At 44.7% G+C, this 26,509-nt stretch overlaps 1 protein-coding gene across 1 annotated transcript in view; it reads right to left on the reverse strand.

The window, feature by feature from the left end:
* ENPEP (glutamyl aminopeptidase) overlaps nucleotides 1-20,603 on the reverse strand; it is a 95,613-nt gene extending 75,010 nt beyond the window's left edge. Inside the window, exons 1-2 of the mRNA XM_088456386.1 lie at nucleotides 19,918-20,603; nucleotides 527-668 (exon numbers count right to left, since the gene is read on the reverse strand). Of these exons, the coding sequence (XP_088312512.1) occupies nucleotides 527-668; nucleotides 19,918-20,603 (828 nt within the window). The remainder of the gene's footprint in view (nucleotides 1-526; nucleotides 669-19,917) is intronic.
* Between the last annotated feature and the right edge of the window lie 5,906 nt (nucleotides 20,604-26,509).

A 26,509-nucleotide genomic window follows, 5' to 3' on the forward strand; every position in this document is an offset into this window, starting at 1 on the left:
GCTGTATATATTGGTGGCACTACTGGGGGCACTTCATAGTGAGGACCTAGGGACAATGCTGTACATATCCGGGGCACTACTGGGGGCACTTCATAGGGAGGACCTAAACTGGGGGCCGCCGGTGTGTTTGTTTATAGTGCAGACTGCACACTACTTATTGCGGTCACCCCCTGCCCTATCTCCCCCTAGATAATCGGGTGCTGGAGAATCTGCTTGGGTTACCTCGGCTGACGTCGGGTAGCTGGGTCTGGGTGTGCATTTAGTGAAGAACGGATAATCGCCGCCCACCTATTTTACACGCTCACATGAAAATGATTTGAATTGCGACCTAACCAGCAGGCTGGCTAGCCGGGATGAATGTGAACAAACAGGGCAATGAAATAGCACGACCAAAGAAAAACAATTGAATTCCCCTTACTGACTGTTGACAAACCGATTACTTCCGTATACTACTATGTGCAGTAAGAAACAGATTATTTTATTAGTATATAACATTTAAGATAACCCTTTGGTTCAAAATACATACCTCCACTGGCATGTTTGACAGTGCACTGTAAGTGTTCAGATGAATAATAGTTATGTTATAAGTTGCCTTTTTGTTGGGCTCATCAAAACATGGGAATGATTTACGCGCATCTGTTGGCTCGTGATCTGTTGCTGCAATACTCCTGGTGTACAGAAAGATACAGAATCATTCAGGTTTTTTTCTACACAGATTTGCCATAGTCAACATTTGAACAAGGATATTGAGTATTCCTTTAAAATTTTAGGACAAGGAATTTTTGTGTTAAAATATTTTGAGGTCATTACCTAGAAACATCACAAAAAAGAATTTTGATATTTAGATATTAGTGAAATACAGAGCTATGTTATAACTTTTTAACACAAGCTGTTGCAATAAAATAAATACTTGGCTCGACAGTTTCCTTAATAGGAATAAAAAAAAAAGAAAAGAAAAAAACACACTCAAACAAAAAGAAATATATACACAATTAAGCTGGGTACACACCATATGACGATGCAACACAGCAAGCGATGTAATGATACATTGCGTGCGCCATACACACTGAACAAGCGTAATGTGGCATAATGTGTCGTTACATTCTGCATGTAAATCAGGATCTGACAAATTTTTCGAAAATCTAGGAGCCAGGATGAAAGTGTAGGAGCCAGACCACTGCCCCCCCAAAAAAAAAATTAGAGGAGTGAGTGAGGAGCACAGCTCTGTGTGTTATACAACTGTTATACACATTATAATAGTCCACAAAATGGTCACAGTTGAATGGATATAGTAACATGGAGGCCCGTCACTGCTCTGCACAGCTCCCTTGCTCCACCCTCTAGTAATAGCAGACCACATTTCACATAATACAATGGTGCCAGAAAGTACAACGGTAGCCCTCTCCCCTCGTGGTCACACCACTATCCCTCTGAAGCTGCTCAGCAATCCCGGGCCACGCATAGACCCTATTACCGGGGAGCTCTATGCAGCCAGAGATAGGAGACTGTAGACAGCCAGGACGTACAGGAGGATCAGCGTAGACTGAGACAGACAGCAGGGATCAGAGCAGGCCAAGATGGAGAGGAGTCATCAATGCATGCCGGGATGAAGAGGAGGAGTCAGCCCAGGCCGGGATGGAGAGGAGGAGTCAGCGCAGGGTGGGTCGGACAGGAGGAGTCAGTGCAGGCCAGGATGGACACAGGCACAGCAGTCACCGCAGGCGACACTCAGCACATGCACTCCTGTGCATGAAATGAACGCCGCAATACTATAGGCACGAATCTCTGCCAGGGCTGATGAGGATCTGCTTCCGCCCTCACTGCAAAATCTGGTAGCCATGGTGACCTGGCCCCTGGGATTTGTCAAGCCCTGTGCATGTAAATATACTGCATCGTTCATTACATCATCCCATCTGATGTGACAATGCAATGAATGATAGCTTGGAACGAAGAATCAGGCGTACACACTATACGATGTGTACGATATTTTTCCAATCAGTGTCGAAACAATATATCGTACGATACATTGTGTAGTGTGTTAGACACATTTGTGTTCAAAACAATGGTGAAAGTGTGTGTTACCAAAAAAGCATATCAATATGTTTATTTTGAGTTGTGTATTGCTAACAATATGTGCATTGGCAAATGCTTAAGTGTATCATGATGCAGATGCAAATTCAAGGCAACAATGATGGTCAGCAAGAGGTCCCCCTGCAAAAGCTGCAACAAGCACCAAGCCATGACGGGCTGGTCACTCTACTCTAGAGTCTAGACCAAATAAAGACTGTACTCCTGCACCATGTAAAGACTGTAAACATCTACCTTTCTAATTACACAAACGGGGTATTCTGTTATCCGCGGTACTTTACAGCCAGCTAATTGATCCCACGAGCTTATTCAATTAGCCCCGAAGATGGCATTTATGAGGGGGCGCAGCCTAATCGCGGGCTGAGGGGTGAAGGGGGGCGCGATCAGGGAAAGGAGACTACTGCTGCTCATAAAACTTATATTTCATTTGACATATACAATGCACCACAAATAGACTTCATTTCTTCTTTTGTTTCACTTTTCATGTTGAGTCTATGGTAGCAACCCCTATTCCATGAAAGAAAGCATAATAATGGGCCTGATTCTTTTATAGATTGCAATTGCAACCGCGTATGCAGAACGGTCATATGCTCCGCAGTGCGCGAGTTAGCATAGTGATCACTCGCGCACATAAAAAGCCATCACAGACATAGGGGCGGGACGCCAATGTTTGGGGGTGGTGACGGAAGTGGTGGGAGAAATGCAGGCGTGCCTGTCAGTTTGAACACCGTTGCATGGGCGTGTATAAATTAGCCATTGCAACGGCATACGCAGCTAGAGTGCTCACTGCGTGCAACGAGGTTACCAATTTCTGAGTAAGGTCTAACTTGTTGTAATTGTGCGTGAGAGGCCAATGTTACTTGATGTTCCCGATGTATACGTAGGATTGCAAGGTATTACGGATGTACAAAAGAGGTAGTGGGTGTCTCTATGCTGGCTCTGGGCATCTCTATACTAGCTTTGCGATTGCAGTCATTAGCATATTTTCGCAACAGACCTGCGTGTTCACAATAGCGATCCGGAGTGAATCAGACCCAATATACGTAAATCTGTGAAAAATCAGGAGTGTATTTTTAGTTGACGACAAACTCTATTTTTCTGTGCAATAAATACTATATTATCTTCCATTATCACTAAAATATCAAGTAGAGTTTCCTACCAAATACTAAGTTAATACTGAACAAGTAATCATGTACTTTTGCTTAGTTTTAAAAGTTCTCTTTAAATAATAGCTAAAATCTAAATAATTAAACCTATCTAAACCCACCAGAAATAGCTGCTAAGGTCTTGAAATATTCTAAAATATTGACCTTTACACAGTTTTGCTTTCTGTTCCTTACTACTACAGCAGGGTATTACATTTAGGAGAATCTTGACTCTTTGATCACCCTGTTAGGTATGAATATATATAAATACTTTTTATATGTTTAGTGTTTGTTCGTACTTATCTTAAAACAGTGTTAATAAATGTTAAGTTTTATTTATGATTTTTTTTTCATATTTCATGATAAGTAGAGCCCCCAAATAAGAGTCTTCTTTTTCTTCTCTGCTCCATTTGATTGTGTCTTTCTGACTCTGGGGAGCACCGCCAGCGTTTAATAATTACCATCTGTGGTTTTAGTTGTCAGGTTAGTCTTTTTCCACTACTAAAACTATGGACCTCATTCAGAGTCGGTCGTAAGCGGCCGCTCGGTCGTACGCCTAACGACCGAGAAACTGAAAAAGGAAGCAATCGCACAGCCGGTCGGTCGCAACCAAAGTGACGCCCATACATGAACAATGCACCTCCTCTAGCTAGCGAGTGATAGCAGCTAGCGATCGAGTCAGTCGTTGTCAGTCGCTGTATGTTAATTTTCTTCTGAGGGTTGCGGTCGCTTGTGTTGTATTGTTTAAATGTCATTTAGTTCATGCTGATGTTTTACTGGTAGTGTGTTTGTAAATAAAAAAGATTTCAAATCCTGACAACACGTGGCCGACAGAGGAAGAAATCCCGATCGTCCCTAGGTAAGTATTCACTAACCTAATCTACCCCCTAACCTTAACCCTCCTTTAGGGGGCCTAACCCTAACCTTCCCCCCCCCATGCCTAACCCTAATCCCCCCTCTAAGTGCCTAAACCTAACCCCCCCTTCCCCACCGCCTAAACCTTAGTCCCCCGGTGGGGTGCCTAGCCCTAACCTCCCCACGGGGGTGCCTAACCCTAACCCTCCCTCCCCCTAGCCTAACCCTAGCCTCCCGGGGGGTGCCTAACCCTAAGTCCCCCCCGGGATCCTTAAACCTAACCCTCCCCCCCTGTCTATTGCAGCGCCCGGCATCTGCTCGATTGGCGCCGGTCTCCTGACATCGGTCAAATGACAGGCGTCTAGATTTAGACGCCTGTCATTCGTTCCTAGTCAGAATAACAATGTCTGGAAGTTGGTGGTCGGCATTCCGTCCGCCGGCTTCCTGAACGTATACCGGCCCAATCTGCTTCGAGAAGAGCACTCCACTATACATAAAACAGTTCTGGCCCGGTTGCCCATCAAAATTATATCATATATCAAATTATATCAATTTTATCATAGATCATCCAAAATAGCGCACTCACGGGACTGTATAAATGAAGATACAGACACTCACTGAAAATCCAACTTTTCTGATATAGGGCACCATTTAATAATGAATCTCAATACCAGCGGCATATTTCATTTACTATCGCAGTAATACGAATATGACGTCTGTATTTAACATTACTTACCTTGCCTGCGGGGTCCAGTGATGTCCCCCTCCTCAGCGGCATCCTCAGCTCAGCTTCTGTGTTATGCGCATGTGCGACAGTCTGCATGACAGTTTTACCCGGTGGGGACCCGTCAGTGCCTGGAAGGCGTCACTTAAGCCGGAAAGGCTACGCCGTTATTGCTAGCAATAAGGTGCATATCGTTCCAGCCATCTATAGATGGCATAAGCAATACAGTGACAAACAGGGTAAACTTAGTTTATTGCGGTTTGTTGAATACTGAAAGGAGGACATAACCTCTTTAGCGAATGCTAAAGGGGTTATGTCTCGTCGTTGTTAAATGGGGACATAATTCCTTTGTCAGGTATCCCTGAGATATATATTTTCCTAGCTTCTGTCTGGAAGTAGCAACATTGGTTGCCAGGCTGCCTGTTAGAGGCTAATGAAAGATGAGTAAGTTTATCTAGTCTGTCTCTCACTGCCCAGAGAGCAGGTTGAGGCCTAGAGAGAGAGAGAGAGAGAGAAAAAGAAAGAGAGAGAGACTATTGCTTGTGATTGCAAGTGCTGTGCTAAATGCTATTTTGTGAGTTGGACACGAAGGGTGGAATGTACTAAGCTTGAAAATGTGGCAAAACTCAGAAAATGCAGGTTTCGGAGTTTTGGCCGCATTTCCATGTGTACCAAGCTCCGGAATGCGAAACATCCGGAGCTTGGACCCAGTTGGTAACGCTATCTATTCGCAACACTTCTGGAAGGGATACAATCCCTCCCAGTGTTCCCTGCGGAAGCGTTCAATTTTCTGTGCATGTGCAGAGGGATTTCTGGGTATTAAACCCGGAAGTTCCTCTATCTGAGTCTATCGCAAAGGGCAGCTCTTATTAGGAGAGCTGTCCTTTGCGATTTTAATCGCATTTTTAAGTACATACTGGCATAATTAACACCGGTATGTAAGCGATAAGTGGTAGGATTTATGCGTCGCGAATGCTATGCTTTGTACATCCCTTCAGAGAGGGAGTAGTATGTTATTTAGAGCTGGAGAGGCTAGGATTTATTTTTAGGTTTAGTTAATTTTGTGCTTTCAAATAAACTAGCTGCAGACTCTTGTACGAAGGCCCTGGACTGGTGCGCTGCTAATTGACTGCTGCATGCAAGGTGCTGCAGTTTATCCCAGGAGATGGCACCCCAAACCTGATCTTGCGACACATGGTGATGAATGGGACCATTGCACTTAATTTGCTGCTATATAAATCTATGTGAAAAATTTAAAGTCACAGACACACTTTTCTTTTCTTTATAAAAATTATTATAGTATATATTATATTGTGCACTTCTTGGTGGTGTCATCATCAGGTGATTAGGGAAGCCAGATTCTGCTGCCCCCCCTTGCATCAAGACATAAAAGCCATAGTTAAGGAGCTGCTACAGGCTACCGTAACTTAGCAGAAAGCTACGGGGTGCAGCAATTAGCCACAGAGGTGTCCCGGAGGCAACAGAAATTGGGTTGAGGAGATCCGTATGTAACAGCCATGCTGGGACAGAAACATGGAGTTGCTCTTTACACTATGGCATCTGCTGAATAAACTGGCTGTTTTGTACAAGTCTTGGGGCCCTAACTTGGATCCATTTGGGTTGTCACCCCAGCATTACATGTACTCGAAAATATATAGCACACAGCTGGGTACACGCTAAATGAATGTGTACCCAGCGATGCGACACACGACCCCAGCGCAGATGGGCCGACATATCTGGCGGTACGTACACACTGGACGATCCGGTGCTCGATCGCCCGATATGCCGGCCCCCACTGCATAGTGCTACATGGGATCGTCAGCCACATCGCCTGATTTTACTGCAGGTACAAAAGATCAGCGATGCGGCTGATGACCCCACGAGAGCGCGCTTTGCACGATGTAGTGCATACACACTGCATGATATTAACAATTTGTCTTTAGGATGCGTCGGAATCGGCCCAATCGTTAGCAATATTGTGTAGTGTGAAGGGGTCTTTACACATACTTTCAGAACACTCCTAGCAAAGGAACACCAAACCTCCTATACCATATTCTTACACTTAACTGTGATGCATGCGCAGTACAGTACACAACAATTGTCCGTCTGCGTGCGAAATCGCAATTGTGATCGGTAATGAATCAGGCCCATAATACATACATACATGCTGCTGGTTGTGGATGATGCCCCAATTATTGTCCCCTGTGTTGGCTTATCTAGTATGTGGTGCTATTATATAGGCTCTGAGAATATCTTGATGTACAGTAGCACCTTTCAGACATACGCCAGACCCGGGCTGATGCACGTTCACGTGCAAAAACACAGGTTTTTGGCATAAGTCTAAAAGGGGTATTATATAAACCTGTTGTGCATATAGTTGTATATTTGTGTTTGAGCCATTGTGTATTATGAAACAGGTTGACTTTGAATACTCTAGTAGGTATTGAGATGAGAAACTCAATTGAGAATAAGTAATCAGAACTAGTTCTCCTTTGTTCTACATTGGGCCAGACAATATTTGTCAACAAATAGATGTTTACTTTGATAAAGTAATCTAGATTTGTGAAAGTTCAAATATGCTAAGGCATTTGACAAGGTCTCATTACAATTTAAAATACAAAGAACAATATTTCCATATAGCCTTGACCTAAATTAGACTTCTATGTAACAATGGATTTAAGGTTCATTTGGTTATTTTACAAGTGGGTGATATTGATCTCAGTAGAATGTAATGCTGGGTACACACCTGACAGATATATCTGCAGGTGATGGTTGTTCATACACATCTGTCATCTGACTGTGGGTCCCGCTGGCCGGGGGCATGTCGCGACCACTCCCCGCAGCCTCTGCAGCAAGTGTATGGACGGTCGGTAGACTACCCATACACACAGCACGATGGACAGATATGTCTGCAGACATATCTGCCATTGGCTGTGCATCACAGCTGCCGCGATATGTCTGTGAACGACGTCGTTCACAGATATATCGCTGGTACACACTGGCCGACGGGCACCCAATATATTGGCCAATGAATTGATCGCCCAAATATCTGCCAGTGTGTACCCAGCATAAGAGTAGTAAGTTTTTTACCTTATATGAAGACAGGATCTAGTGGCCACCGCCCAGAATTTCATGTTAAATACATAGGGCTCTATGGTCCCCAAAATTACGAAAATCAGCAGTCTCCCTGAGACTTTTTACTGCTCCTTTCGAAGCAGTGAATCTGCCCCTTTGCAACCCAGGACTCCTTCCCATAGTGAGGGAGTGGGACGCGGGAGCAAACGCCATCTGAAGAATATTGTATTTTGGAGCTGGATGAATTCCTGTATCGGGACAGCGGGCCATTCTGGGAGAAAAAGGCAAGCGGGAGATATCTGTGATATCCCCTGTATCACCTTTTTCATGAATGGCCCGAAAACGTACCTACAAAGGCAGGTAAAAATGATTCTACAAAAGCAGGTAAAAATTTTAATTTTCACCTGCTTTTATAGAAATTAAGGGATGATGAATTGACCCCATAGTCATTGCAGACTGGCCTGAGTCTCGCTCGCGTTTGAGATTGCAGTAGTGTGCCCGTGTCTGACCAATAACGCAGGTGCTACACAGTGAAAGGGGGCTCCCTGGAACCACACCCTGGGTGGGATGTACTAAAGTGAAAATGCGGCCAAAACTCCCATTTTGATAGTTTTGACTGCGTTCCCCATATGTACAAAGCTCTGTAAAGCTAAACATTCTGGAGCTTGTACCCGGTAGGCAACACCACCCTCTATAGATGCTGTTGCCTTATAGAAACCTATGGACTTCTTTTTTTTTCGCATTTTACCCAAGAGTCCCCTGTGGCCGACTCCCGGGTCATAAACCTGGAAGTCCCCTCTTCGCAAAGGACAGCTCTGTACGGAAGAGCATTCCTTTGTGATTTTAATCACATTTGTAAGTGCATACTAGCGTTATTAATGGTATGCGGTAACAAACGGGATGTATCGTATCCATAATGCAATGCTTAATACATCCCGCTCCTTATGGTAAGACTCTGATTATTCTGTATAACCTGCCTTAATAAACAAAGCTTGGTATAAATTTTTTTTGTTAATGATATTGTAAATAGATTCTAAGGGGTAAATGTACTAAAGTGAGAGTTTTTAGAAGTGAGTTTTAAAAGTGATGTTGCCTATAGCAACCAATCAGATTCTACTTAACATTTAACTAGCACCTTCTAGAAGATAATAGCTACAATCTGATTGTTTGCTATGGGCAACATCACTTTTAAAACTCACTTCTAAAAACTCTCACTTTAGTACATTTACCCCTAACTGTTAAACTGTATTGAGGTGTCCCTGACTCTCAATATACTTCCGATATAATAATCCATAGGGTGAACACCATGCCAACATATGGAAAATGAAATCTTGTATAAAAGTAAAATCAGACTTGCCAGAATCTCGCAAGAGCCTGTGGGGTCTATTCAGCAAGAGTGATGATGTTGCCCAGAATTAGGGATGTGCGCCGGACCATTTTTGCCGGATTTGGATTTGGTTCTAATTCGTCATCCGGCTTTGGATTTGGATTTGCCAAACTGCGGTGACTGGCTTTGGATTTGGATTTGGATTTGGATTTTTTGCCAAAATTGGCAAAAAAAGCTAAAATTACATAAATTGGGCTTTTTTTTCTTCCTAGAGTGTTATTTACCTCAATAACATTAATTTCCAGTCATTTACAGTCAATTTAGACCACCTCACAGCTTAAATTATTGGTTTCACCATTATTGGCCAAAGGTTGCAGTGAGCTGACTGGTGACCAAGCGTCAGAGCAGCGGCGCAGTGGCACAGACACCACAGTTTAAAGCACATCTATGAAACTATGCCACACAGCAGTGGCAGAAATGAAAGGTAGTGCTAGATGGAATTGTCCTTGGGCCCTCCCACCCACCCTTTATGTTGGATCTTAAAAAGGACATGCACACTTTAACAAACAAAGCATTTCAGCAACAGGTACTGCCACTTTGTGGCTGAAGTGCTTGGTTTGTTTGGGCCCCCACAAAAAAATCTTCCAATCTACTAAAGGCAACAGGTCTACAGTGGCATGATGTCACCATCATTGCCATCCTCACCCTCATCAGTGTGTACATCATCCGATTCCTCACACAATATCAGTTCATCCCCGCTGGAATCTACCATTACAGAAGTATCTGTACTGTGACGTGATTGGTGGGAAAGGTTTTCCTCGTGAAATTTCCAGTTCATTTTAATGAACATCATTTTTTCTACATTTTGTGGAAGTAGCCTCCTTCGTCGTTCACTCACAAGGTTCCCGGCTGTACTGAAAACTCTCTCCGAGTACACACTGGAGGGTGGGCAGCTTAAATAATGCAAAGCCAGTTTATACAAGGGTCTCCAAATTGCCTTTTTTTTCTTCCAATATTCGAAGGGACTCTGTGACATGTCTACGTGTATGGTGTCCTGAAAATAATCCTCCACCATTCTTTGGATGGTAATCGTATTAGATGGAGTTGCGGTAGAGGTGTCACTGGTGTTGGGCAAATCTTTTAGACCCGACCAGATGTCAAAATGTTGACTTGACTTATCTGCATCACCACTGGGTCTTTTGGAAAAGGTGCATTTTTTTCTGGCTGCTGCTGCAGAAACCGAAGGAGGAGACGTCATCGTAGTGCCATGTGTCACTTCAGCTGCCAACTTGCTCACCAGGAGCGCTTTGGTTCTTTTAAGATCTGGGTCAGTTGTAAAGAAAGACACAGCATATGACTTGAACCTAGGATCAAGAATGGTTGCTAAAATATAATGATCAGATTTCAAGATCTTGGCCACCCGTGGATCCTGGCGAAGTGAACAAAGGACTTGATCTATCAGTCCAGCATACTTTGCGGAATCACTTTGTTTAATATCATCCTTCAATTTCTCCAGCTGCTTTTCCAAAAGCGAAATCAGGGGAATCACCTTACTCAAGCTAGCAGTGTCAGCACTCACTTCACAAGTGGCAACTTCAAATGGTTTGAGCACCTTGCACAAGACAGAAAGTACTCTCCACTGTGCTGGGGTAAGGTACATTCCCCCTCCTCTCCCAATGTCATGGCTTGTCGTATAGCTATGGATGGCTTTTTGCTGCTCCTCCATCCGCTGAAGCATATACAGGGTTGAGTTCCACCTCGTTACCACTTCTTGCTTCAGTTGATGGCAGGGCAAATTAAACTGCTCTTGCAGGTGCTGCAATCTCCTGCACGCTGTTGCTGAATGCCGAAAATGTCCCGAAATTTTTCGGGCCACAGACAGCATCTCCTGAACGCCCCTGTCGTTTTTTAAAAAACCCTGTACCACTAAGTTTATTGTGTGAGCAAAACAGGGGATGTGTTGGAATTCACCCAGCTGTAATGCTTTCACTATATTTGTAGCATTGTCAGAAATCACAAATCCTGAGGAGAGTCCAAGTGGGGTAAGCCATGTTTCTATGACATCTCTTAGTTTTTCTAAGAGGTTGTCAGCGGTATGCCTCTTATTGAATCCGGTGATGCACAGAGTTGCCTGCCTCTGAATGAGCTGGTGTTGTTTGTTAGATACTGCTGCTGCTGAAGGCGATTCACCCACCCAGTGGGCTGTCACAGTCATGTAATCTTTAGTTTGTCCACTACCGCTTGTCCACATATCTGTGGTTAAGTGGACAGTGGGTACAATAGCATTTTGCAGACCAATAATTAGGTTCTGTTTAACGTCCTGGTACAGCCGAGGAATGGCTTTTCGGGTAAAATGAAACCGAGATGGAATTTGGTACCGGGGACACATGACCTCAACTAGCTGTGTAAATCCCACTGCATTAATTGAGGATATTGGACGCAGATCTAATATTAGCATAGCTGTCATGGCGTCAGTGATCCGCTGTGCGACAGGGTGAGAGCTGTCATACTTGCTTCCCCTTGCAAGAGATTCTTTAACAGTCAATTGTTTTTTTGGTATACTACTAGTAGTCTTCTTTGTCCACTTCTGGGATGAAGATCCACCAGCAGCAGCAGCAGCAGCAGCAGGCCTAGCGCTCAAAGATTCAGTTTCTTCTGAGGTGTCCTGGAAATTGGAGGAGTCACCGTGACTTAGCACTAATAAATTGGATGTTGTACTACCACTGATCATTCCTGAGGATATTGAGGAGGAAGGTGTTGTCGGCGGAGATTGCAGGTGCTGGGATTTAGTAGAGAGAAGGCATCTAGCTAATGCTGGACTGCTTGTTGTTATTTTTTTTGCAGTAGTTTCTGTTATCAAACACCTGTCATGAGCTCGCTGCAGATGACGTAATAGCGTAGAGGTTCCTAGATGTTTAACGTCCCTACCTCTACTAACTGTGGTCTCACAGAGGCTACAAATGGCTTGACAAACGTTGTCAGGGTTTGGGTAAAAGTAATTCCACACAAAAGATGTGGATTTCTTGGTTCTATGCCCAGGCATGGCAATGGCCTTCTTATCTTGGCCAAGAGCTGCTTCCACTGGTGCCTGACTTATACAAATAATATCCTCATCCTCAACATCCTCATTAGTGCCAGCATCAGCTGCACATATATTCCTCTCATCCTCTTGCAATTCCACGGTGGCATCCTCAATTTCTATGTCCTCGGCAATACTGCTCATCCCCACAACTACAGATGGAAAAGAAACTGTGGAGGGCGGCTTCTCTGAAAGGTCAGGCTTACACATAGAAATGCCACTTGTGGACCCACTTAGACTCTCCTCAGGGATTTCTGACATTTGTGTTTCAAAAAACACAGTTTGTTCGACTGCCTTATTGGTTTTAAATTTTTTCACACTTCTATAGTCTGATTGAAAAGGTCTTTTATCATCACGAGAGGCACAAGATGCCTCACTGACAGCTGCAGAACCACCACTCAGAAATAAAGGGCAAAGCCTGAGTCTTTCCTTGCCGCTACGTGTGGTGAATGGTATGTTGCCAATTTTCTGTTTCTCTGCAAAAGTAGTAGTCTTTAGAGGTTTTTTTTTTGTCTTTACCCCTGTAAAATCTAAATTTTTTGATTTCAGGTTCCCTAAGGTTTTAAAGCCTCTACGCCCTTGAGCATCAGCTTTAGATAAAAGTGATGGACTTCCAGCCGCTGCAATGCTAGCATTTACATGTTGTTTCTGCTCTCCTCTCAGTTCATTCTCGTGATCCATATTACTTTATCACTATGAACTGGAGTCACAGAGCTTGTATACACACAGTGGGCTATGCCCTTTCACGGAGCTTGTATAATAGACACAGTGGGCTATGCCCTGTCACGGAGCTTGTATAATACACTCAGTGGGCTATGCCCTGTCACGGAGCTTGTATAATACTCAGTGGGCTTATGCCCTGTCACGGAGCTTGTATAATAGACACAGTGGGCTATGCCCTGTCACGGAGCTTGTATAATACACTCAGTGGGCTATGCCCTGTCACGAAGCTTGTATAATACTCAGTGGGCTTATGCCCTGTCACGGAGCTTGTATAATACTCAGTGGGCTTATGCCCTGTCACGGAGCTTGTATAATACACTCAGTGGGCTATGCCCTGTCACGGAGCTTGTATAATAGACACAGTAGGCTATGCCCTGTCACGGAGCTTGTATAATACTCAGTGGGTTTATGCCCTGTCACGGAGCTTGTATAATAGACACAGTGGGCTATGCCCTGTCACGGAGCTTGTATAATACACTCAGTGGGCTATGCCCTGTCACGGAGCTTGTATAATAGACACAGTGGGCTATGCCCTGTCACGGAGCTTGTATAATAGACACAGTGGGCTATGCCCTGTCACGGAGCTTGTATAATACACTCAGTGGGCTATGCCCTGTCACGAAGCTTGTATAATACTCAGTGGGCTTATGCCCTGTCACGGAGCTTGTATAATAGACTCAGTGGGCTATGCCCTGTCACGGAGCTTGTATAATAGACACAGTGGGCTTATGCCCTGTCACAGAGCTTGTATAATAGACACAGTGGGCTTATGCCCTGTCACGGAGCTTGTATAATACTCAGTGGGCTTATGCCCTGTCACGGAGCTTGTATAATAGACACAGTGGGCTATGCCCTGTCACGGAGCTTGTATAATACACTCAGTGGGCTATGCCCTGTCACGAAGCTTGTATAATACTCAGTGGGCTTATGCCCTGTCACGGAGCTTGTATAATAGACTCAGTGGGCTATGCCCTGTCACGGAGCTTGTATAATAAACACAGTGGGCTTATGCCCTGTCACAGAGCTTGTATAATAGACACAGTGGGCTTATGCCCTGTCACGGAGCTTGTATAATACTCAGTGGGCTTATGCCCTGTCACGGAGCTTGTATAATACACTCAGTGGGCTATGCCCTGTCACGGAGCTTGTATAATAGACACAGTAGGCTATGCCCTGTCACGGAGCTTGTATAATACTCAGTGGGTTTATGCCCTGTCACGGAGCTTGTATAATAGACACAGTGGGCTATGCCCTGTCACGGAGCTTGTATAATACACTCAGTGGGCTATGCCCTGTCACGGAGCTTGTATAATAGACACAGTGGGCTATGCCCTGTCACGGAGCTTGTATAATAGACACAGTGGGCTATGCCCTGTCACGGAGCTTGTATAATACACTCAGTGGGCTATGCCCTGTCACGAAGCTTGTATAATACTCAGTGGGCTTATGCCCTGTCACGGAGCTTGTATAATAGACTCAGTGGGCTATGCCCTGTCACGGAGCTTGTATAATAGACACAGTGGGCTTATGCCCTGTCACAGAGCTTGTATAATAGACACAGTGGGCTTATGCCCTGTCACGGAGCTTGTATAATACTCAGTGGGCTTATGCCCTGTCACGGAGCTTGTATAATAGACACAGTGGGCTATGCCCTGTCACGGAGCTTGTATAATACACTCAGTGGGCTATGCCCTGTCACGAAGCTTGTATAATACTCAGTGGGCTTATGCCCTGTCACGGAGCTTGTATAATAGACTCAGTGGGCTATGCCCTGTCACGGAGCTTGTATAATAAACACAGTGGGCTTATGCCCTGTCACAGAGCTTGTATAATAGACACAGTGGGCTTATGCCCTGTCACGGAGCTTGTATAATACTCAGTGGGCTTATGCCCTGTCACGGAGCTTGTATAATACACTCAGTGGGCTATGCCCTGTCACGGAGCTTGTATAATAGACACAGTGGGCTATGCCCTGTCACGGAGCTTGTATAATACTCAGTGGGCTTATGCCCTGTCACGGAGCTTGTATAATACTCAGTGGGCTTATGCCCTGTCACGGAGCTTGTATAATACACTCAGTGGGCTATGCCCTGTCACGGAGCTTGTATAATAGACACAGTAGGCTATGCCCTGTCACGGAGCTTGTATAATACTCAGTGGGTTTATGCCCTGTCACGGAGCTTGTATAATAGACACAGTGGGCTATGCCCTGTCACGGAGCTTGTATAATACACTCAGTGGGCTATGCCCTGTCACGGAGCTTGTATAATAGACACAGTGGGCTATGCCCTGTCACGGAGCTTGTATAATACACTCAGTGGGCTATGCCCTGTCACGGAGCTTGTATAATAGACCCAGTGGGCTATGCCCTGTCACGGAGCTTGTATAATAGACACAGTGGGCTATGCCCTGTCACGGAGCTTGTATAATACTCAGTGGGCTTATGCCCTGTCACGGAGCTTGTATAATAGACACAGTGGGCTATGCCCTGTCACGGAGCTTGTATAATACACTCAGTGGGCTATGCCCTGTCACGGAGCTTGTATAATAGACACAGTAGGCTATGCCCTGTCACGGAGCTTGTATAATACTCAGTGGGTTTATGCCCTGTCACGGAGCTTGTATAATAGACACAGTGGGCTATGCCCTGTCACGGAGCTTGTATAATACACTCAGTGGGCTATGCCCTGTCACGGAGCTTGTATAATAGACACAGTGGGCTATGCCCTGTCACGGAGCTTGTATAATACACTCAGTGGGCTATGCCCTGTCACGGAGCTTGTATAATAGACCCAGTGGGCTATGCCCTGTCACGGAGCTTGTATAATAGACACAGTGGGCTATGCCCTGTCACGGAGCTTGTATAATAGACACAGTGGGCTATGCCCTGTCACGGAGCTTGTATAATACACTCAGTGGGCTATGCCCTGTCACGGAGCTTGTATAATACTCAGTGGGCATATGCCCTGTCACGGAGCTTGTATAATACACTCAGTGGGCTATGCCCTGTCACGGAGCTTGTATAATAGACACAGTGGGCTATGCCCTGTCACAGAGCTTGTATAATAGACACAGTGGGCTATGCCCTGTCAAGGAGCTTGTATAATACTCAGTGGGCTATGCCCTGTCACGGAGCTTGTATAATACACTCAGTGGGCTATGCCCTGTCACGGAGCTTGTATAATACTCAGTGGGCTTATGCCCTGTCACGGAGCTTGTATAATACACTCAGTGGGCTTATGCCCTGTCACGGAGCTTGTATAATAGACACAGTGGGCTATGCCCTGTCACAGAGCTTGTATAATAGACACAGTGGGCTATGCCCTGTCAAGGAGCTTGTATAATACTCAGTGGGCTATGCCCTGTCACGGAGCTTGTATAATACACTCAGTGGGCTATGCCCTGTCAGTTGTCACGGAGCTTGTATAATACAGTGAGTAGTAGAGTACACATACACACAGTGGGCTTATTATGCCCAGTCACGGAGCACACACAAGGGCTTATGCCCAGTAAAGTCACAGAGCACTGCCTACTCTAATCTATCTAACACTAGAACAGACAGCGCACTAGCTAACTACCTAACTACGCGTCACGCGAGAAATGGCGCCGACTGCCGGGCGCCGCGCCTTTTTATTGAGGCCGAACGTCACTCGGCTCTCGCGAGAATCCGACGCCGGACGGGTGACGTTCGGCCTCGAGGTGGAATCCGAGTCAGGCGGGAACACCCGAACTTGCGTTCGGGTGGACTCGGATTCCACCTGTTCGGAGCGGTTCGGATTCCTCAGAATCCGAACCGCTCATCACTACCCAGAATATTATCGGGAAACATCGTCAAGAGATTTGATCAATTATGATAATATATAGAAGCTATGCAGCAATATTTTGAGCAGGGACAGCGGTTGTGGTAACACGCTGTCCCTGCGATGACACAGAAGGCATTGTTATCAGGAGTCCGAAAACAATCCCTTCTGTTTCTTCCTCTGTGCATGCTCAGTCCTTCGCTCAGGAACAGTTTCCATCCCTGCTTGCTGTGACCGCCGACGGGGTAAGTACAGATCCAGCCTCCTGAAATTGATTGACATGTGTATACAGGCTTTATACTAGCCTGTATACATGTATATTTATGTGCTTTTATATTTAACATTTATATATAAATGTTAAATATAATCGCAAATAAATATACATGTATACAGGCTAGTATAAAGCCTGTATACACATATCAATCAATTTCGGGAGGTTTAAAAGGCTCTAGAATGACTTACCTGTCGCCGATCACCGGGAAACCGGGACGGAGACTGGGCGGAGTTACAAGATGTTGCAGGGACTTATGGGAAAATTTTCCTCTGTCCCTGCAGTTTTTGGGATATTTAAGTATTTTCCTCATATAACGCCATTCTGAAATGGCATTATATAAAGTAAATATTTATTGAGTGATTTTTACACTTTTTGCTTTGCTGAATAGCAAAAAGCGTTAAAGCACTGTAGAGATCAATGGCTGATCCCTACAGTACGGTATTCAGCAAGAAGATAATTACGTTATCTCCTCCATTATCCCATTGCTGAATAGGGGAGTTATATAAAAAATATGGAAATCATAGTTTCCGTATTTTTTATTTAAAAACTCAATGTTGAATAGACCCCTGTGTCTCGTAGGCTATTATATAAACCACCTAATGTACAGCTCCCATCTGATCAGGGCCAGATTAACAATGGGGCGGATGGAGCTACAGCTTCAGGCCTCCACATAAAAATAAGCCCATCAACATGACAGCATGATTACCAGCTGCCTAACTGGCCATAAATAGTTTTTTCCAGTTTTCCCCCTAAAAAAATTATGCAATTTTTCTATTTCTATGTAGTTAGGGAGACTATGTGTCTCATAGTTTAGGGGGTGTACACACCAAGGTGACTCTGACCACACCCACACCGCACCGATCACAGCTCTTCCCCTTCTCAGTATAGGCCCTTGAACATTTTGCAGCTCCAGGCCCATGTGGGCCTTAATCCGGCCCTGCAGCTGATGCTTTCATTTCTAGCAGAAGACAGAAAACTTTGGAGTAGAACGTATCCTAGAAACAAGAGCATGGGAAGTAGTGTATATTAGAATTTTTTTAACAAATCTCTTAGTTCAGGGACCTTTAATAGCAATTGCCCTATCTTGTCTCCCTAAACATGTAAGCTTTGAACATATGTTAAGTAATTAAAGTGATGCATTAGCAACCTGGTATATAGAAAAGAGCAGTTTCAGGGGCTAATTTAACAACAAATATTTGCAGGCTAATTTGGGGCTGCTTTTTGCTTTTGGTGATTTTGGGGGGTACCTGCAAATATTAACTATCCTTTCAATGTACCTAGGGAGCATCTTTTATAAAATGGCTACCACCATCATAAGTAAAGTCTCAATGGGGACTACGGTCTGACTTTTATGTACCGAACACTTCTCCAAAATGCTTAGCTTATTCGGAGTTTGCCCCTGTTGGTTAACGCCATCAGATAATGTTAACACTATGGCCCATATTCAATTTGGAGCGAAAAGCCGGAATCGTCGAAAAAGTTTCACCGATGACGTCATTTCGCCAGGCGGAAAAGCATCACCTATGCGGAAAGTCAATGTAATGTAATAGGCGAAAAAGTTTCACCTATGAATAGCAAGCGGAAAAAAGTACAGAATTGAGGTTTTGGGGTGCAACGTTGCGGGAACCCCCTTGCAGTCTTCAGGCAGTCCCCTAAAGGTAAACTGTGTAAAATAAAAAAAGAGTTAAGAACACCCCAAAAAATAACTTTCAATTTGGGGGCGAAAAAAAAAAGTTGGGGGACAAAGTTAAAAACTAGTGAACTAGACTCCAGGGGGGTCCCCAAGTATGCCCCATGTGTTTTTTACATTGAAGGTGCTTACAGCAGGTGGATTTTTCATGATTTTTTAAACTTAACTTTAGCGACTTTAGAATATACTGGCCCCCATTTTCAAGTACCCCAAATTAGCTGGAATAAGTTATTTTTGGCAAAAAAAACCTCCTGAATACTATTCTTCACCACTTATACAAAAACGCTATTTAGCAGTTATTGAGCCCATTTAAAAACACCAAATACCTTCAGCAAGCCAAATCGGGGGTAACAATAGCTAACCCCCATGTCAGAGCATTTTTTGGGGGGCGTCAGGTGGATTTCCCCAAATCTGACAGGACTTTCCGCTTGTTTAAATTTCACCGGGACCCGCTTACGCATACTTTCAAATTGAATACGGGGATACGCGGGCACGCGCGCGATACTTTTCCACCTGCAAAACAGGCGAAGTAGGCGGAAAGTCCGGGAGGCGGAAAAGTATTTCGGGTCCTATCAAATTGAATACGGCTCTATGGGGGAATTATCACAAAAGAGTTATCTCCAGATCCCACTTCTGCAACCTCTGTGCGTGCTCAGTGACAGACAATTCCGATATGGCCTGGATGTAACTCGCAGGGATAGCAGTTCTCGCAATCAAGTGTTTCTGCTATCCCTCATTAGTACAAAAATATGTTATAGATGATATTACACGTCACGATACATAGTGATAAAAATTAAGGCATTTCTGCAATTTTTAATACATAAAGCCAATACCAAATTCATTATTTCAATTCTAATATAATTGGCTTAATGCTGTATTAAGAAGTGCAATGAACTTTTGCTGACACTGTAATAATGACTAACTTTTTTTTTATCACTGTGGGAGTAGATCACAGGAAGGCAACTTGTGATTCTCCAGCTGTTGTCAGCCTAAACATTCCAGTACAGGGGAATGGTAGCATGGAATATGTAGTTCAGCAACAGCTGGAGAGCCACATGCTACCTTTGGCAGATACAGTTCAGATACACAACCTGGAGGACAGATATGAGAGGAAGCATCAGCTGAGTAATACATTACCTGATCACTTCATTTTCCTGGTACGTGGTCCTGTAGAACCCCACAAGAGAGCCATTCAGCAATCCAGCAAACGTCAGTGTCAGGCGATAAGTATCGCCAACGTCATTATCGTTCGCATTGGACGGCAATTGCTGCTCAGACTCTATGACAAGATATTCATGTTCTCTGTACTGGAAGCACCGCTGGAGGGGGATGGAGTTCCCGGCTCTATTCCTCAGTACGGGGGGCTGTGTGATCTTGGTCTCCCTGATGTGCAGCCACAAGTGCTTCTTCCCTGAGCTGATCAGCTTCAGCCATATGGTCACCGTGCCATTATATGTGTCTTTCTCCAGCTCAGGTTGCAGCTCCAGATCATAGTGCAGAGGAATGATATCATTTGGGAGCCTGAACTGGTTCCAGTCACCACTGCTGTTATCTTCAACAGGGCAAGCTCCCGTGTCTGGCTGTGCAGGGGTAGTAGAGCTGGCGGTGGAGGTTCTGCTGGTGGTAGTAGTGCTGGCGGTAGATGCGCTGGAGGAGGACGTGCTGCTGCTAGAAGTCGGTTTTGTGTCTCCATTGGTATTATTACACGGCTCTGGATATGTAAGTCCTACCCCCAGCCCCACAGCTAGCCCCACTAAAACGACAGCCCCTACTATCATGGCCACATGTTTCCCCGTGATGCAATGCTTCATATCCTTTGCCATTATATAGCCTGATGTACTTGTGCTGCAGCTGGCACTGCCCCTCTCCTACCCACTGGCTCTACTGCTGCTGCTGAGCCCTGCGGACTAGTTGTGTGTGTATAGATGAGCAGCTGAGCACAGCTCTGCCAAGTGCCCCGACTACTTGTAACTTTCTAATCCTCCCTCCGCCCCTCCTCACATGGCATATTATATAATGTAGTTGAAAATAAACCCGTGTTAATCAGCAATAAGAATAGCAGAATTGTTATCTTTCCAGGGAATTATGAGCGACTTGCATGGTAAGAAAGTAACAGCAGTGCCCTCTTATGGAGACATAAGAATGCTGTATCAGTGGACCTTGTCCAAATAGCTGCAATGAAAATTGTATTAAGTTTGAATGACCTTCTTTAGGCTATATAGTTAGATTATGGGACATATGCATCAAGCCATTTTATTACTTAAAATCATCCAGAAACTATGACCTGGTACACATCAGAACAATGTGTATCCCAGGCAACCTAATTTTTTTAGAAGTATAGTAATTTTTGCGCACTGTTTACCACATGGGAGACTGTATTTTAATTTTGATAGCAGCTGCACTTATCAGCGACCAGCCTGATCAGTAATTGTAAATATCGGAAAAAAGTGCTGCGCTTATCTTATGTAGTATAGTGCACGATATATTCTGTTTGATAGTTAAACCAGGCAGTTTAAATAGGATGGTCTAATTACCTGACACTTGATACAGAGTCAAAAATAATAGTAATAATACATTTTTACTTGTAAATACAAATTCTAAATACACAAAAAACATGAAATGTAATGAGACACATTAATAAAATAATACATTAAACTTGTGCCAGTATTGACATAAAATGTATGTGTAATCAATAGGAGTTAACAACTCCTTTCTGATTGGTGGCTGATGTTATACTCTCTGGCAATTATTCAAAAGGAAGAAAAAAAGAGTTTTTTTTATATAGTATATGTAGCCAGGGGGCATATGTTGTCCTTTTTTAAGAATGATTTGTCCAGGCTTACTTCTTAATTCAATCGTCTGAATATAATCCACATGTAAAAGTACATAAATGTCACACAAATATTCCGCATAATGCTCAATGTACTCAAAATCAAATTGGTGAATGATGTGAAGATGGAGACTGAGCGGCGTCCCGCTTTAAAGACAAAGGGATTTTGTAAGAAAGAACTCTGATGGTGCACATGCAGCGGTACAGGGAGTCATCTGGTACACTTACGCCTTGGGGTTGACGGCGCGGGGCTCTTCAGGGGCTCCGGACCTGGCTCCGTCTCCCAGTGCCAAATCACCTAGGTCCGTCTCACTCCAGATGTCCCCCGGTTTGCAGCACTTTTGGACTACTGCCTGCGTCTATGTGGGGGTAGGCCAGGTTGGGCCTGTGATGGCCGGCCGCCGGGTACCCTTTCACTACGGAGACTCACCTGTTTGCCGCTCACGCCGACTTTCCTGCGCACTGGTGCCCGATCTCCCTGCTGTCCGTACGGCTGATTCCTTCTCTCTTCTCCTGCTGTTGGGCGCTCGTTGGACCACGTGATCAGTGCGGTGCTGGGGCTCATATGACTCCCTTAACCCCCTGTACCGCTGCATGTGCACCATCAGAGTTCTTTCTTACAAAATCTCTTTGTCTTTAAAGCGGGACGCCGCTCAGTCTCCATCTTCACATCATTCACCAATTTGATTTTGAGTACATTGAGCATTATACGGAATATTTGTGTGACATTTATGTACTTTTACATGTGGATTATATTCAGACGATTGAATTAAGAAGTAAGCCTGGACAAATCATTCTTAAAAAAGGACAACATATGCCCCCTGGCTACATATACTATATAAAAAAAACTCTTTTTTTCTTCCTTTTGAATAATTGCCAGAGAGTATAACATCAGCCACCAATCAGAAAGGAGTTGTTAACTCCTATTGATTACACATACATTTTATGTCAATACTGGCACAAGTTTAATGTATTATTTTATTAATGTGTCTCATTACATTTCATGTTTTTTGTGTATTTAGAATTTGTATTTACAAGTAAAAATGTATTATTACTATTATTTTTGACTCTGTATCAAGTGTCAGGTAATTAGACCATCCTATTTAAACTGCCTGGTTTAACTATCAAACAGGATATATCGTGCACTATACTACATAAGATAAGCGCAGCACTTTTTTCCGATATTTACAACCTAATTTTTTTAGCTTGGCAACGAAGGCCGCTGTCGTCAGATGGCGAGAGACACTTTGGGCGGTATTCAATTGTTGAAAACTCACGTATTGCGTCCAGTTTGGGCGCGATAATATAAGCACGATATGCTTTTGCTATTCAGTTGTTTTTTTTAAAGACGCGATATAAAAATTTAGAACGCCCATATGGTAGCTATATTACAGAATGGGGATCAGCATTCAATTGTTTGTAATGAGCGCAATAATTTTGTTATTGTGTCTGTTTTGAGAAGTTATCACAGATTATTTCTCGCTACCCTCTCGGGTGGCGAGTAACCAAAAAAATAATAATTATTTTTTTTAAATAGTAATAATTAAATTATAATTTTTCATTTTATATTATTGTTGCCCTCCAACTTATTTAAATCCAATTAACCTTTAAATAAGGAGAATTGGTATCTTCCTTTCTCCCATGTCATGATACTTTTACCCACCAGGAAGTGTCAGTGAATAGAGAAGTCATTGCAGTAAGGAGGCTGGAGGTGTCTGCAAACAAGCTGCTCTGTATTGTTCCTAACTGATTAGTTCCATATTTTTATATTACAGCACACCTTACTTATACACAACTTACGTAAATATAGACAATCACTGGTAGTTCTTATGGAGGATTTTCCAGACTCTGTGTGGATACTAGCTTTGTTAGCTTGTGCACAAAAAAGTCAATCTGACCGGCTTCATGCTCGAGGTACTTTTGAACCCACAGTAACAGAAACCATTCTCCAAAGCATTGCAGATTATCCAGTCGACAGATTCAGCTGCAGTTGTTCATCAAGTTCCCAGGCCATGTGTATATTTGCCTAGACGAGTGCTTAATATGCCCGAGGACAAAGGGCCTGATTCAGACCTGCTCGCAAACACTATACACTCACAAGTGGGTCGATGGTGGGGCATTGCGCACATGCGGTGTGCGCAATCCGTGTGCGCAAGCACCGGAGCTAGAGAGAAATTCTCTCGCTCCGGGGCCCGCTACAAACGGGGCGGCTGTCGATGTTGATAGACAGCTCGCCCCGTTTTGTGGGTGGGGTGGGGGGTGGCTGGACAAACGGAAGCGTTCCTGAAGGAACGCCTGTCGTTTGTGGGCGGCCCTACTGACATCACGAGTGATGTCCGCAGTGAGCTTCCGGCTCTATTAGAGCCGGAAGCTCACTGGGGCTTGCGGCAGACGAGACTCTACCACAAGGGTCTCGTCACAAGCCCGATGGCCGCGACCATCGTGACCATCACCTGGCCGCTCGCTAAAGCTGTGGGTGGTCACCCACAGCTTAGCGAGCGGCCAGAAGGCCGGCTTATTTAAAACAAAGCGGCCGAACCTGATTCAGAGCGAGCGCTCGCTTTTTGCGAGCGGCTCTGAATCAGGCCCAAAGTACGGAAATTTTTTCGTCTTTCCACAAATTCCATTTATTCACTGTACAATATGCTAAAGGATGATTTGGAGCTGAAGTACTCAAGCAATCGAGCTGCCCCTGGTATTGCCAAGTTGCTTGGGGCTCTTCATTTTTTTGCATCTCCATCTTTCCAGCCAACTTTGGCTGAAATTGTCGGTTAGTCCCAACCTATGTTTTCATGTGTTTTAGGGAAGGTATTGAAGGCCATGCGTAAAAAATCTGGAAATTTTATAAAATTTCCCAATAGCGAAGCAGATTGGCGTAATGTAAAATCAGATTTTTGTAATATTGCAGAGTTTCCCAATGTAATAGGAGTAATTGATTGCCCCCATGTTGCTGTTCTTGCACCAGCGCGAATGGAGATTTTCCGCAATCAGAAATGTTTTCCATTCGCTTAACATCCAGATGGTGAGCGATGCCAAATGCAATATGATGTATGTGAATGCATGTTTTCCTGGGCCAACCCACGACTCTTTCATACTACAACAATCCACTACTGTATTTCTCCTTCATCCACTAAGGGACACTGGAGTCTCAGTACAGTGGATATAGATGTGGGTTAACCAGGAGCTGGCACTTTAATAATTTTGAATGGTAGCTAGCTCCTCCCCCTCTATACCTCCCTACAGGTCAGTCTAAATTTTGTGCCCAGGGAGCTGGTACACTCCTTCAGGGCTCTCTATAATAACAAAAGATCCTCTATCAAGGCGCCCTAGCTGTCTGCTGCGTTGGATCTGCCGGGGAGACCAAACCGCAGCTGCTTGCGGTGTGCGCTGAGGTCTTCTGCTACCGAGCCCACAGTCTCTGGGGAGTACCAAGACATGCTGCGTGCGGCCCCAGTCGCGGTCTCCCACTAGCAACGCCCACCGCCGGAAACACTAGCAAGCATCAGGTTAGTGTTTTCCTGGCACCCTGAGTAGCAGGGGAGCCAGGACTATAGGCGGGCATTGTAAACAGCGGCCCGCTCAGCAGGGGGGGTGGAGCCTAATGACAAGTTCTGCTCCTGCCTCCCAGCAGCTCCAGCGCTTCCAGAAAGAGGCTGGTGGCCATTTTACTGTAATAAGCTGCTGCTGAATGCGGAGACTGTCCTGCCTACCAGCATATGTCTAATGACAGGCATCAGGACTTCGACGCCTGTATTTAGACCCTTGTCGGGATTAGACAGTCGGGAAGCCAGCGGTGGGCTTCCCGACTGCCACCCCTGCAAGTTACATCCAAGCCATGAGCCATATTCAATTTGACCCGAGGTTCTTGGTTAAGGGTTAAAATAAGAACTGTACTTATAAATCTATGTAATATTTATAAATGTACAATTTATAAGGTAAAATATATATGTATAGTCACAATGTATCAATTTATGTGGTACTTTTTTATTTCAGTGGGGAGGATGTGTTACAGTGTGTTGGATGCACTGGAGGAAAAGGAGCAGAGTAATATAGGTGAGAGTGAATTGGTTCCTGTCAGGAAAAGAGGATCCGGTGAGAAGGAGGATATATAACAGCTGTTAGCAGCAGCTGACAGGCAGTCTGCTGTTCCCTCCCTCCAGTGCCTGCCCTCCTGTGACCTGGGCAGCTAGTGAGCAGCAATGAGCTACCGGGCGCAGGGGGGCAGAGCCAGAGAGGGAGTCCAGCCGGAGCTGGGGTAGCAGGAGGGATGGTGGTACTCACCGCATCTTGCTGGAGATGCCGGAGAGGCGGCATAGCGAGAGGTGGTCCCAGTGGTGGGGAGGAGCAGAGGGACCCGCACTGATCAGGGCATTCCCTGTGGGAGGAAGCGTCTGGCTCAGACTGGGGCCGATGGTGGAAAGGAGACTGCCGGCGTCATGGAGCAGGTGGCTACAGCCTGACTGGAGGTGGAGCCTTCCATAGCCTTGAGCAGCCGAGAGGGGCCAGAGCCAGTAAGGAACAAGAAGCCTGAAGGAGGGGCACAAGTCGCCGGGTGTGTAGGCTGTAGCAGTAGCGCTAGTGAGTAATTCAATCCCTGGCACTCACTTAAGGTCAGCCCTATCACTCCCTGTGTAGTATAATCAGCTAGGGATAGATTCAGTACCCTAACAAGTATAAAGTCACTACATTTAAGGAGACTCAGCTCATATCTAAAATAATAAGCAACCTACATATAAAGCCTGAAGAGATAATAAACTCCACCACGTTGAATTAATAACTTTCAGTATAACTTGATTCAATTCCAGCCAGGCTGCATAATAAAGCGAGTATTGCTACAATTTATATACTCTGTGCAAGGGATCCCAGTTTAGAAAGGAGTCACAGTGTAACATTCTATAA

The sequence above is a fragment of the Taudactylus pleione genome, unplaced genomic scaffold (genome assembly GCF_031769625.1).
Source record: "Taudactylus pleione unplaced genomic scaffold, aTauple2 ptg000703l, whole genome shotgun sequence".
NCBI classification, from domain to species: Eukaryota; Metazoa; Chordata; class Amphibia; order Anura; family Myobatrachidae; genus Taudactylus; species Taudactylus pleione.